The following is a 14,845-nucleotide window of genomic DNA, read 5'->3' on the forward strand; positions in this document are numbered from 1 at the left end:
CCTGAGTCCTGGCTATATTCCATGCTGAGAAAAGACATTCTGCCCCTTTAAAAATTCCCTTCTGTAGGTTATGTGAGTCATGCTATTGGCTTCATTGACACTACTCAGGAGTAAATCAATCAGGGTTTGGATAATTAATTAATCCTCAAAACACCCTATAATGTAGGCAAGTATTATTATTATTCCATTTAAAAGATGAGGAACTTGACACTGACCTTCACTGACTTGGCCAAAGCCTATGATGTCCATCACTGTGATATCTGAATGTGAGTAAAACTAGGGTGCTTTTAGCTCCTGCCTCCCAGAATAAGATACTTGAATGTGAAGAAAAAAATGTGCCGAAAGTGCACAAAACTAAGAAGCATTTTAAAAGAAAGTCTTCCTAGCTTTTAATTACAGCTTTGCCTGTTAACAACCCTGTAGGTTTTAAAAGTGATTTCCGGATTAACAATCTCATACACTGTGTGTCTGCAAGGTTTCAGTCAGTTGGGACAACGCATTTAGTCTGAACAGTTCCATGTTTATCTCTAGCCAGCTTCACTTTCTCCTTCCCATGCACAAGAGTCAGAAAGTGTTTTGGATTTTAGGTTGCAAGGGATTGCTTTACATTAAATTTTTTTTAAAGTAATTGAATTTATTTATTTTAAACCTTTCTAATAGGCTCTGTAAAACCTTTTTTCTTAAACACAAAGCTTAATGGCAGAAGCATGTAGTTGTGGCTAAATGGCAGGAAGTAAGATCTGAGTTCTCCCAGCTCTGCCACTGAATTGCTGGGTGACCTTGGGCAAGTCGCTTAACCTCTGTGCCGTGTTTTCTCTGTCTGTACAATGGAGTGTTCTGGGGCTTACTTCATGAATATTTTAAAGCATTTTGACATCCTCAGCAGGTGCTATAAAAGTGCAAAGTAGTATTAGGCATTTTAGGACTAAAACTTTTTGACAATGTCCCTTTAAGAATTCAACTGTACATAAATAGGGACATGAATCCCACGAAGTGGGTATTCACCCACAAAAGCTTATGCTCCAATACGTCTGTTAGTCTATAAGGCGCCACGGGACTCTTTGCTGCTTTTACAGATCCAGACTAACACAGCTACGCTTGTGATGCATGAATAGAGACAGCCATACTATCTCAAACTCTCCCTGCATTATGTAACTGTCAGGTCTCTCAAGCTACTAGAAAATGTATTAATCAGCAGAGCATTGCAAACTTATTAGCACAGCAGTCTAAGTCTACCTTTAGACCAAACTTTCTACAATTATGGTACTGCTAACTATCTCATTCCCAGGCAAAGGATGAAGGCCAAATTACCCTGCTACTGTTAGTGACCTTTTAGAGATACTTAATATCATAGATCATTCAGAACCCTTTACAAAATGGAAATGTTCAGGTATCTGCTAAGCTTCATTTGCCTGGTCTATTCCTTGTAGATTGAAAGACGACACATTTTCTTCTTTCACTGGTCTCCCCTTCAGGCACAGACCATCCTCAGCACAACAGAACTGTCAGACTTACACTGCACAGATGTGATAAGGGAATGTGGGGAGCCCGTACAAGGAAAATCTATACTCCTGCACATCACTTTGCAATGCTGCCTAGGACAAGCTAGGCCAATGGGACTACAACAGCCAAACTCTACTAATCAATACCCACAAATAGTGGGAAGCAGAGCACGGAGCAGCTGTATTGATACTCCATGGTAGTGGAGGGAGAATTCCCTTTTCTCCTGCCACCCCCACCTGTAGAGTTTTCCTGCACCAAAGCCTGCTTATTTATCATCTAATTACTCAGCAGGGGATAGATATTATCTTCATTTTACATTTATCACCACTTCATTTAATAACATTGTGCAAAGTGTAAATACACGAGGAAGCTAAAACAAAAGGCAGTTAGTGTGAATCTATCAGCTGAGAGCGGCTTTCCCAGAAATGCTGTTGGCGCCTCACAGCTTTCCCAGCTGTGAGGCTTTCCAGAAGGAGCTGAGTGACCGGCCGTGGAGGCTGCTCTGTGAACACTCCGGACCCTCCTGTGTGTTTGTTGAGCCAATGCCGGGCAGTTTGGTCCTGGGGCTAAAAACCTGACTTGGTTTTTGAGAATTAGAAGCGGGGGATGGTGTGTGGGGGGGTTATTCCGAAGCATCCCGAGACGCCAGGACGGGTGTGTCATGTGACCTCCCTGCGGTGGCTTCCCCCCGGCAGCAGCCCGGGCTCTTTACACGGTGTCTTTGTGCCGCGCCCTGGGCCGGGCCTGACGGGGGCTCCCCGCAGCCACCCTTGGGCGCGGGCCAGACACCAGCACGCCGTGACGTCACTAACACCCCACAGTGACAGTGGTGGCTGCGACACGTCCTGGCCTGCCCACCTCCTCTGTCGCCGCCCTCCCCCCGGCGGACCGCTCACAGGAGGGCACGGGGCGGATTTGCTAGATTAGTCCCGCCCCAGAAACCTGCAGGGCCCGCCATCTTGTTTACCTTTTGCCGGACGCGAAAGGAGCCCCCTAGTTACGCCCAGCGTGGTTGCTAGGGGAGTTCTCGCGATACTGCCAGTCCCACACTCTCTCCCTCGGTTGGGTCGGGTCCCAAGATGGCGGAGGAGGCGCTGGAGCTCCTAGCCCGCGTGTCCCGGCTGGAGGAGCCGCTGGAGGAGCTGCGGGCCCTGGGGGTGGCCGTGCAGGCCCTGCCGCTGAGCGCTCTGAGGGAGCGGGCGCCCGACATCCGCCTCGGAAGCCTCTTCGCTCTGCTCAACGTGAACGACAGGTTGGCCGGGGCGGGGGGAGGCCGGGGCGAGGCGGGCACCGCAGGCGGCGGCTGGGGTGCGGGGTGGGCGAGGCGGCATCACTGAGGTACGGGAGGCACCTCAGGAACTGGGGCGCTATGCGGTGGGGGCGGGGCAGCGCTGTGCGGTGGGTGGGGGCCGAGGGTCGGGGGCGCCTTGCGAGGGGGGGCCAGGCTGCTGTGGCACGTGCTGTTGCGGTGGGGTGGTGCTCTGCTCCTCGCTTTCGGGCAGCCTGAGGTGCTGGGTGTCACTGTGTGATAGTCCTGTAGGCAGAGCCCAGCAGTGCAACATCCTGGGACTCTCTCTGACCATGGCTCTGTCACGGAATCATTGTTTGGCCTGTGGCAGATCTTTTCTCTCGGCCATGGTCTCCCCATCTGTAAAATGCGGATGAAACTCCATTAGGTGGTTGTGGGAGGAGCTGTTTGTTTACTGAATATAAACTGTTGCGATTATCACTGCCAGGAAATAGAATCAGGACAGTACAAAGTTGTTTTGCAAGTGCATAGGTCTGTAGTAGTAAAATCTAGATTATTCTGCAATATTCAGAATGGTGACAAAGCTTAGTTGGTGGGAAATAGCCACAGGGCTTTTTGTGTGGTACAGAGTTGTTTCTCTTTGCCTTAAATTACTCTTTAGCTAAGGCTGAGGTCCCCAAACCGGGGTGTCCCCCTCTAAGGTGGCATGGAGGAACGTTTGGGGGGCACAGCCGAGGCCTGGGCGAGCCCCCATGGGAAGTGCCCTTTGGCTGCTGGCCTCGGCTCCCAGCCCAGGGCCCTGGCTGTTGACCATGTGCCCAGGGCCCTGGCTAGGGCTCTTCTCCCAGTCCTGTCCACAGCTGTGGCTGCAGCCTTGGCTCCCTTACCCCTGTCCATGTCGTCCTCTCTCCCCCCTGAAGCCTTGGCCCCAATCCTGGGGTGTGTGTGTACACGGACAGGGGTAAGAGAAGGTGTGACTCTAAAATGTTTGGGGAGCACTGATCTAAGGGCTGTTTTTCCTTCCCCTGCAAACAGAGAACAGGTTGCTTTATGTGTTTCTATCTTGGAGCGGTTTCTTCAGGCAGTGGATCCATTGTATGTAATCCAGAACTTCAGAGAAGAACTTCAAAAAGGACTCTTTCATCCCGATGATTCAGTTAAACTTCTTACTATAGCTCAGGTATGGACTGTAACTCCTCTATTGAAATAGTAAATAGTAGGTTAGATCTTTGACCATTCTTGGCTAGTTTTAATCTATTACCACTTTTTTTAATTACAGTTTAATTCTTTACCTCCCAGTATCAAAGTAGCACAAAAGCACTGTATTGCTACTTGTATATAGTTTCTAGTTAGAAATCCTACATAAACTTGTTGAAATTCTTCATGTTGATGTTTTGCATCTGGTGGAAACAAACTAATCCTATATGTTCAACTGAATTTTTAGGTTGGAAGAATAGTTGAAAATTCAGATGCCGTTAGAGAAATTCTCAATAATCCTGAATTACTAAGGCAAATCATTTATTGCATTGGTGGAGAGAAAATAGCTGTAGCTAAAGAGGTAAGTGTTGCAAATAATACATGCTTTTTTCTTTTTCACACTTATTGAAAGGTTCAAAGTATCTTATGTTGTATCTACAATGTCTGAGTTAGCAGCCTTGATTATTCATGGATAATAGAGAAGTGGGGGCTTGGATAGCCCAGGAGACCGGGATCAGCCTTGGAGTAAAAATTCCAAATGCATCTAAGTGTCTTAGGCTCTGAAGTCACTTTAGGTAAAATCTTCTAACATACCCGTGTCGTTACTGTCTGGTAACTCTCCTCTGTGAAGTGAATTGATGTGGTCTCTTGTCTGACTCCTCAAGGATTTGTTCACATTACAGAAACCAGCATAACTAGCATTCTTGCCAGTCTCAGCAGAGAGACCAATATTTTTCAGTCTTCTCCCATTGATAAAGCATAGCTCTAGATGTCTTATGTATTATTTAGCCTATTGGAAAAGAACAGGTCAACTGACTCTTCTTGTCTTGCTTTTTCATTCTACAGTTGGTTCTGCTACTGTGTGTGTGTGTGTCTGTATTATCACAAACCACTGCGTTTATTTGTAGGCTATCAAATCACTGTCGAGAATAGCACAGACTCAAGATGGGCTGGAGGCTTTATTTGCAAGCAGTTTTTTAGTTGACATGAAAAATGTCATGGCAACAAGTGATGTTGTACGATATAGAGTATATGAGGTAAGAGCAATGTAGTTCTTGGTATTTTTTACAGGGCACCATGACTCTAGTGCATTGTAATTCAGAATGAGGTGTTTGTGAGATGGAACTTATCTGTCATTTTTAACTGACTTGAACATTTTTATACTTTTCTGGAGGGAAGAAAGATGGGGAGGGGGTGGGAAAGGAGCATACCGTAATTCTTTATGAAATTATGAATCACAGTCCGTCCGTCCCCCGTCCCTCCCACCCCCAAACCTCAAAGGGTTTTGAAATGGTGGGATGAAGGTCTAGAGGATATTTATGGGCTGTTCTCTATTATATTTTTTTTTTAAATTATGGTGGATGGGGGCCCAGAGCCTAGAATGGGCACCTATAGATATCACTATAAATCAATTACAAAATACAGGTGCATCTCTTTAAAAAAAGAATGGGGAGTAGGGATGGTAAATCACTGCCATGGGTTAACATTTGAAGCCCTTGTGGAAATGAGTTCTTTGGGGCGGGGGAAGAGGGGCGTGGATTTAAAATGGTAAGAGCTAGACACTAGGACTGTCAGGCAATTAAAAAAATTAAGTGTGCGATTAATCGCACTGTTAATAATAGAATACCATTGTTTAAATATTTTTGCATGTGTTCTATATTTTCAAATGTTTTCAATTGCAACACAGAATTCAAAGTGTACAGTGCTCACTTTATATTTATTTTTGATAACAAATATTTGCACTGTAAAAAAACCAAAAGAATAGTATTTTTCAATTCATCTAATGCAAGTACTGTTTTGCAATCTCTTTATCATGAAAGATGAACGTATAAATGTAGAATTATGTACAAAAAATAACTACATTCAAAAATAAAACAAATTAAAACCTTAGAACCTACAAGTCCGCTCAGTCCTACTTCAGTCACTCAGACAAACAAGTTTGGTTATAATTTGTAGGAGATAATGCTGCTCACATCTTGTTTACGATGTCACCTGAAAGTGAGAACAGGCGTTGGCGTGGCGCTGTTATTCCTGGGTCGCAAGATATTTACGTGCCAGATGCACTAAAGATTCATATGTCTCTTCATGCTTCAACCACCATTGCAGAAGACGTGCGTCCATGCTGATGATGGATTCTGCTCAATAACAGTCCAAAGCAGAGCGGACCGACGCATGTTCATTTTCATCGTCTGAGTCATATGCCTCCAGCAGAAGGTTGGGTGGTTCGGGCTCTGTAGTTGGAGTGTTGCTCTTTTAAGCAATCTCTACATCTTGTCCCTCTCAGATTTTGGAAGGCACTTCAGATTCTTAAACCTTGGGTTGAGTGCTGTAGCTATCCTTAGAAATCTCACATAGGTACTTTTGTGTTTTGTCAATCTGCTGTGAAAGTGTTCTTAAAATGAACGTGTGCTGGGTCATCATCTGAGATTGCTATAACATGAAACATACGGCAGAATGTGAGTAAAACAGAACAGGAGACATACAGTTCTCCCCGAAGGAGTTCAGTCACAAATTTAATGAAGGCATTATTTTTTTTAATAAGCATCGGCATGTCCTCTGGAATGATGGCCGAAGCATGAAGGGGCATATGAATCTTTAGCATATCTGGCATGTAAATACCTTGCAATGCTGGCTGCAAAAGTTCCATGCAAACGTCTGTTCTCACTTTCAGGTGACATTGTAAATTAGAAGTGGTCAGCAGTATCTCCCGTAAATGTAAACAAACTTGTTTGTCTTAGTAGTTGGCTGAACAAGAAGTAGGACTGAGTGAACTTGTAGGCTCTAAATAATTTTACATTTTGTTTCTGAGTGCAGTTATGTAACCAAAAAAAATCTACATTTGTAAGTTACACTTTCACGATAAAGAGATTGCACTATAGTACTTGTATGAGGTGAATTGAAAAATACTATTTTTGTTTATCATTTTTACAGTGCAAATATTTGTAATAAAAATAATAAAATGTGAGCACTGTACACAGTATTCGGTGTTGTAATAGAAATCAATATATTTGAAAATGTAGAAAAAATGTTAAAATGTTTAAATTTCAATTGGTATTCTATTGTTTAATAGTGTGATTAATCACAATTTTTTAATCAGTTAATTTTTTTTTTAGTTAATCGTGTGAGTTAATGGCGATTAATTGACTGTCCTACTAGGTACATTAGAATAGGTTTATAACTTCAGGTACGTGGGTAGCAAAGGAGCAGTCATAGAGCTTAAACGTGTGAGGAAGAAACAAAGGGAGTGGAGAGGCTGGCATTTTTAGCAGAGCAAAGTGGGGGAAAAAGCAGGATGTAAGAAGAAAGCAAAAGAACATACTGCAGTCTGAAGACTTATCAGTGAAATAAGCTTTTAAAGCAGGATGAGGGTTAATAAATAATGTTTTCAGGCAAAACTTCTGTTTGGAATATATAACGTATAGGTCTGTATAACTTTATAAACAATGCAGTGTGCGAGCACTCACTCTTACGCAAATGCTTGTGTACACTTGTCCTTCCTGTGCTTATGTTTTAGTTAGTTGTTGAGATTTCTTCGGTGTCTGCAGATTCTTTGAATTACTGTGCAAACAGTGGATTAATATCAGAGCTAATTGAAGAACTGACTGGAGATGATGTGCTGGTCAGGTATGTTGACAGTGAGATTATTTTCAAAAGCAGATTGTACTTAAATTGTTTTTCTAGACAAGGATCCATAAAAAAATATTTAAAAGGCGTTGGATAACAACTGTATTCTAACTGGGGAGGGGGAAGAGGAAATCATAACTCTGTTCACGTTTATCTGATTTTGTAGTGCTAGTCCAAACAAGCACAAGAAGCTGTACTGGAGAGAATTAAACACTGACAAAATACTGATTTTAACTAAATTTGAAAGTAAAGTTGATTCTGGATTGGGGTCTCACTTTGATTATCTTAGTTTGATCATTTAATCAGAGATGCATGCAGGTCCTCAACCCCACACCCTCACAAGTCAGGTCAATTATTTTTAAAAATTTAGTTGGCAGAATTTTTTTAAGTGATAATACTTCTGTTTTAAACTCATTGGGATATGGCCATGTCTTTCTGTTGTTGTACTGTGCCTAGTGTATTAGAACTGTGCTCCTGATTGCAGTCTTTGGGTACTATTGCAATATAAATATTAGGAACATGTTAGCTTTAGAATGACAACTGTGAAAGATTAAAACATATTTTCTTTATCAATCTCTTGAGATTATCTAGATATTTAGGTTACTTTAAAAAGGATATGAACTAGGCCAGATGAGCATTTATTCTTTATCTTCTGTAGAGCTACCAGTATAGAGATGGTGACCTCATTGGCATACACTAAGCATGGACGTCAATATCTTGCCCAACAAGGAATCATTGATAAAATTTCCAATATAATCATTGGGGCAGATTCTGATCCTTTCTCAGGCTTCTATTTGCCAGGTGATGTTATGCATTGATTGTTTCCAGCGTTGTGTAATGTTGTCCACCTCTAAAGAACTGTTAGACTAAGGGCTTTGAGCCTTTTGTCCTGAGAGGAAATGTGTATTTTTGATAGTAAGAATGTTATAAATGTATATGTACCTGAAATGTTTATGAATGGTCTAAAACATGATTGTCTCCTTTACATAAGGGCACTGGAAAAAGATAAGTTACAGGGACACTGTCAGGTATAGTAGGCACACAATTGAGGAATTGCTCTTGTCTTGCTAAACAAGATATTAAAAGGACCCTAACAACTTGAAACCTAGTCAGTTTAAAAAATGTAAATTCAAAGAAGTTTGATGTACTCCACTGCCCAGAGACAACTGAAAAAACACAAAAACTAGCAATTATATTTTTACTGTTTTTTTTAAATGTAAGTTTTCATCTCTGTTGCTGTGTGAAACTCCTGCACGAGTGGAAGAAACTCTGCATCTTACAAAATTTTAGTGTATAGTAGAAAAACCCAACAACCACTCTTTCATTTTCTCCAGTATTTCAGTTTATAGTGTTCTGAAGTGTTACTTGCAGTAAAAGAACGTCTTTAAAAAAATCTTCTGGTAGAAATAATTTTGTTTCTCTTAAAGTTGGGATATCCCTTTTAATAGAAATGTTCTCCTGAACTTTTATTGAGAGTGAAACTTTTTTTTTTTTTGAGACTCAGAAAATGAGACTGACTAGTCCTGTTTTCATTGTCCAAGGTGATTGAAATGAGAAGCAAACATCATAAATAATTTTAATATCTAAGGTGTTAGTGACTTAAGGAAATTATTTTTTTAAATATTACTTTTAACCTGTCAGTGTCTCTTATAGAAAGTACTAGTCTTTTTAAATGGGTAGTGGTCAGGAAAGGAGTGGGGAATATGAATGAACTACATCCTGTTTGAATATTGAGCAACTGCAATTTGATCTGAAATTCAGGATCCAACCACCTATAATTGTGTAACTTTTATGTGGAACTCGGTGGTGCTTGGGTCAGCGCATTTATTAGTAGATTGACTTCTTTGTTTGTGTGAAATAGACACCTTTGCCTGTACAGCTTCAGCACAGAGGTGATGGATTAAGTGAGTGATGGAAAATTAACTCTTTTACTTGTAGAGCAAAATTGAAGTATACTGTGGGGGCATGTCTAAGCTGGGATAAGAGAGTTAAAAAAACACCACCACTTAACAGATATCTAGACAAGGCTAAGAGATTTTGAGCATGCAGGAGTAGCTTGCACTGCCTCTGCTTGTGCTATACACATTTGTTTTAAAAATACTGACTTTATCTAGTGGTGTCCTTTCACAGTCATACCACTTTTTTACAGCTGAACAATTTTATCTTCAACACATTTCTTTAATTATGCCATTCGTGTGAAAGTTTTTTGGTATCTTTTCCTGGTTATTGACTTGAAATTATGTTACTGAAGTTATTTTTCCTTTCTGTTGAATGTTTCTTGCTTTGCTTTTGGTAGGATTTGTGAAATTTTTTGGAAATCTGGCTATTGTAGACAGCCCACAGCAGATCTGTGAACGATATCCCATCTTTATGGAAAAAGTATTTGGAATGGCTGAAGGCCATGACCCAACCATGATTGGAGTGGCTGTGGACACGCTTGCAATCCTGGGATCAAATGTGGAAGGAAAACAGGTTTTACAGAAAGCTGGTTTGCATCAAGTTTTTTCCTTTATATCCTAATAGACAGAGGAGTGCTTACTGAGGGATTTTCACACTCAGAAGTGGGGAAAGGGACCTTAAAATATATTTACTTACCAAAGATTTCTATTTGTTGTAATAGCTGAAAAGCACCAGGATAATAATTTTCTATTCGCAGTCTCTCTCTTTAATTTTGGTAGAGTGTGGGAGAATAGGGGAAGAGGAGCCTAATATATATGGCATTACTGGCTGTGATCAAACCATGTTCATAAAACACATGGCAGTATCAGAGCTGCAGCTTGGGCTATCAGCTAGAATTCCTCGTATTGCGGTGAGCAGCATAATGCAAGTCCACAACAGCACTGTAATTTTAGGAAATGTTTATCTTTCTTCCGTGATTATATGCTTTCTTAAAAAGGACGAAGAAAGTACAGCCATGTAATATACATCTGTTGCATACAGGCATAGATGAATATGCTTTTGTGTGTCTCCTGGTAACATCACTTTGTTTTTGAAGTTTATAGGACTTCTTTTAGTATAAGATGAAATGGCTGACCAAAATGGCCCAAAGGACTTGAAATGAGATACAGAAGTTTTTTCACTACTGGTTCAAATCTAACCCAGTTTGGAGAAAGTCCATACCAACAGATGGCAGCTATATGTATTGTCAGTATAGTATATCTGAAACTGCTCTTGCTCAGGCTGTGCCTCCCAGCACTCTTCTCTAGCATTTAATTCAGTGTACTGTAATACTGATAACTTGACATGATACAGAAGTTACTGGAGATTTTATTAGTATGTTGGGAGTATGCATGACAAATGAAAATTTCTTAATGTTTTTATTTTCAAAGGGAGTAGATTTCAACAGCTGTTAAACAGAATAGGGCACCAGGCAAAGAATCCACCAGCAGAGCTAAGACATCGATGTTTGGATGCCATATCATCTCTTCTTTACTTGCCAGTAAGTTGTTTGAAATATAGAGAAATGACACAATTGTGTGTTTTATAGAGGCTAAGCCAAGGTTTCTTAATAGTTTGTTCTTGTAATGAACTCTTTAAACTTTTATTAAAAAAAAATACTATATTTGCTGGAGAAGAGTAAGATTGTGGTTTTAATTCATGTAAGTGAAGTGTGTGTGCTTAGCAGATACATGATAACATTTCTGCTAAATAGTAGCTGTTTTCAGTGTTCAGAATACAAAGTTCTAAAGTTCCGTGAAATTGTCATTTTGCTCAGAATAGGACAACTTTACAATGAAAAAGAAAGTGCATGTAGCATAATACTTGTAGTTTTACAATGTCCCTTTAAGCCACTTGAACACCAGAATGTAATATTTCGGTTGTGTAACCCACCCCACTTAACGTACATAGAAATCATTTCAAGATTTTTTTCATTTGAGTGAAGCATCCTCATTTAAACGTCCCCTGCAGCCTTGTGAATTTCAGCAGCAGTAGTAATAGTGAAACTCCCAAGAATCCATGAGAAAATTCTACCCTCCAAACTGAGTGAAATACAAAAAGTGAACTGCATAAGTGGGGAAAAGTAAATTTGATACTTAAAATTATTTGTTTAAACTGCTATTGGCTAGGTGACTTAGTTTTAATTGATTTTTTTCCTTTATAATTTTCCTGACTCTTGAGAACGAATATTAAAAATGCAAAAACTATTCATTACAATGTTTCTAGCCTCTTTAATACTTTCTCTCCATGTGTAGCCAGACCAGCAAACAGAAGACCTGCTAGGAATGACTGAATCCTGGTTTGCTGCCTTGTCTAGCCAGCCATTGGAACTCTTCAGGAGTATTAGTACTCAGCCATTCCCTGATCTCCACTGTGGGGCTTTAAGAGTGTTTACTGTAAGTTTCCTTTTTAAAAAGAAATGAGACCAGAAGTTGTAAATTCCTTTCCTAGTGATAACATCAAGTTGTTATAATGGGTGTACATATTATCTTTGTAGACTGACTTCTGTATACAAATCTATGGTGAGAGATATTTCAGCTTGTCTTCAGTGTCCAACCCTCATACATCAGACCGAAACCCAAACTGAATCCAAACTGGGCATCAAACGAGTCTGGTGTGCACTTTATGTCCTCTTGTAAACTAAAAAATTCAGTTTTAGCCTCTCCTCATTGTTTGGTGCCACAAAAGTGATGATCCACAATCCTTTTACAATCTAAAGGGGAAAAATAACTCTAGAATCTGTTTAGTATTAAAATACTACTGCTTGATTGGAGAGCCACAGTGTCGTCTTCTAGGCTCCGTCCTCCGGTTGCCAGATTGCATATCCAATTTCAGTTATATTCTCATCCCTGACCATTGCTGAACAATCAATGTATTAGCATATTTAAAAATCCAATCCTGATCATTTTTCTTCTTTCTTAATGTTTAGGCTATTGCAAACCAACCATGGGCACAGAAACTGATGCTTGACAGTCCAGGATTTGTGGAATATATTGTAGACAGATCTGTGGAACCTGACAAAGCTTCAAAGGATGCCAAATATGAACTGGTCAAGGCCCTTGTAAATTCCAAAACAATAGCTGAAATATTTGGAAACCAGTACTACTTAAGGCTGAGGGCTTATCTGCATGAAGGTCCTTATTATGTTAAGGCTGTTTCTACTACTGCTGTGGAAGGGGCAGAATAATATCAGCGTAATCACATTTTTCCCTTTTTAGCAATCCATTGTTAGTGGAGCAGTGATTGGTCCAAAATGGCTACAGTTTAGGGGCTCTAACCTCATGAAAGAGACTTTAGAAAGCATTTGACTCAGTTGTTTTAATCTGAAAATAACTAAGAGTCAGGAGAGTAATTCTCAAACAGTGGTAGGGCACTTTAAAGTATCATGCTGTATATAAAACCGCTTCCTGTACATTTATTATAATATTTTGATATAACATTGTCTAATTGACTGACCTAAGCAGTTTAGTTTATTAAAATTACGCTAGCTACTTTTGGGGGCTTTCATGCCTACAGGAGATGGTGCAAAAATAATTAGTGTTTTTTGTTTGTTTGTCTCCCCTTCTCCCCCCCCCCCCCCCCCCCCCCCCAGTTTGCTGGATGTAAGTCTTGTATAAACAAACAGTTCTCAATGTTCTTTACATCTTATGGGGAAAGTGAACATGGAAAATCTTAAGTTTTTAAAGATACTATCTGATAAAGTGAGTGTTAAACCAAATTGAAAGCTGCCCCCCCCCTTTTTTTTTGACCTTTATCTTTGTACTGCAATTAAAATAATTTGTTTAAGAGGACGTTGCATGAACCACAGTCTGTTAGTCAATCTGTTTGCTTAGAAACCAAATTTTAAATAGATTTTACTGTCATTTTGATCAAAAATTGATCTCTTAATTTTAAAAGTTACCACTTTTAAATTATAGCTGAACTTTGGTGATGTTAGTTTAAATAAAAGTGATAAGAGCATAAAACCTTCTGTTTAAGGACATAAATTTAGCCATGGAGAAGTAACTCATGGCTGTAGCCCAGGGATTGGCAACTTTTGGCGTGCGGCCTGCCAGGGAAATCTGTTGGTGGCCCAGGATGGTTTGTTTACCTGCAGCATCCGCAGGTTCGGCCGATCGCAGCTCCCACTGACTGCGGTTCGCTGCTCCAGGCCAATGGGGGCCGCAGGAAGTGGTGGCCGGTAAGTCCCTTGGCCCGTGCTGCTTCCCACAGCCCCCATTGGCCTGGCACGGAGAACTGCGGCCAATGGGAGCTGCGATCGGCCGAACCTGCGGACGTTGCAGGAAAACAAACCATCCCAACCCGCCAGGGTGCTTACCCTGGCAAGCAGCATGCCAAAGGTTACCAGTCCCAGCTATATCCTATTATAATTTGGTATACCATATAGGTTTTACACATTCTCTGAAGAACAGTTTGACTATTATGGAGGACAGGATTTCAGACTAGATGGGCCATGTAATGTATTTTGGTTCACAAATCAAGACTATTATATGTTTTTTGTCTTCTGTCTTATTTTAGACCATGAATTATGTATTATTTTTAGTTCTAAGGATAAAAAATAAAATATGTGGAGTACTCAAAAAATGTATTAAATGAAAATGAAGGAAACCACAGGAAGCATTAATAAAAATGTCAAGTTGGATATCTGTACAGAAGTAGCTTGTTCATTTCCCTGCCCCCCAAATCAGGGCTAATGAATAGGATGCCTTGATTGCACTGCAGCACGCCTCTGGCTGAGCCAGGGAGAAATGGCGTTGGGCTGCAGAGGAAACAACATCCAGCTGTCTGCTGCCAGATGAGTGCTGTGGTGCAGGACGTTTTAATGGTGAGGCGAGGTGCAAGAGGACTTAGAAAAGCTAGAGTGTTAGGGGGCAGGAGAGGAAGGGTAATGAGTAATATACTATTTAAATGCAGAATAACTTATGCAACATGTCTGTCACTTATTCTTATGAACTGGAATTTTAAAAAAGATTTTTTCATTCAAGATTGTACCAGTAGTGGCATATAAATCCTATGGTTGTAGGTGCCCAGTAAACACCTCAGATGTCATTACCTCTGCACAGACTGTATTGGCCAATATGAGTTATGTTTCACTTTTTACGTGGGAATGGCTAATGACTGTTTTCCCATTGGCACAGTGCAGGCACCAAAAATGTCAGAAATCCTGCATGCATGGAAAAACTTTAAAACAATAAAAATTATGTTGAATAGAATGTAAAAACATCTTTCACTTGCGCTGGCTAGTTTAACTTTAAGATGTTAAGTGGTTTTTGTATGCTGGTAGCTATCTGAGCAGTGTACTGACTTTTCATTAAACTTTTCTACAATGCACAA

General features: G+C 40.5%; 1 protein-coding gene across 1 annotated transcript; it reads left to right on the forward strand.

Moving 5' to 3' along the window:
* The first annotated feature begins 2,510 nt into the window (after positions 1–2,510).
* On the forward strand, positions 2,511–14,845 carry PSMD5 (proteasome 26S subunit, non-ATPase 5). The gene is made up of 10 exons (XM_050926706.1): positions 2,511–2,755; positions 3,788–3,932; positions 4,197–4,310; positions 4,858–4,986; positions 7,464–7,573; positions 8,232–8,374; positions 9,870–10,061; positions 10,903–11,012; positions 11,767–11,907; positions 12,441–14,845. The coding sequence occupies exons 1-10, from the start codon at positions 2,583–2,585 to the stop codon at positions 12,696–12,698; spliced, it is 1,515 nt and encodes a 504-aa protein (XP_050782663.1). The 5' UTR covers positions 2,511–2,582; the 3' UTR covers positions 12,699–14,845.

Source organism: Gopherus flavomarginatus, chromosome 17, assembly GCF_025201925.1.
Source record: "Gopherus flavomarginatus isolate rGopFla2 chromosome 17, rGopFla2.mat.asm, whole genome shotgun sequence".
Classification (NCBI taxonomy): domain Eukaryota; kingdom Metazoa; phylum Chordata; order Testudines; family Testudinidae; genus Gopherus; species Gopherus flavomarginatus.

What these genes read in the sequence shown, in the direction of transcription:
- PSMD5 (XM_050926706.1), top strand. Translation starts at nt 2,583, where the DNA reads ATGGCGGAGGAGGCGCTGGAGCTCCTAGCCCGCGTGTCCCGGCTGGAG. An exon ending in TACGATATAGAGTATATGAG is followed by an intron (nt 4,987 to 7,463) that starts GTAAGAGCAATG and finishes CTTATGTTTTAG; the next exon opens with TTAGTTGTTGAGATTTCTTC. An exon ending in CTCAGGCTTCTATTTGCCAG is followed by an intron (nt 8,375 to 9,869) that starts GTGATGTTATGC and finishes TGCTTTTGGTAG; the next exon opens with GATTTGTGAAATTTTTTGGA.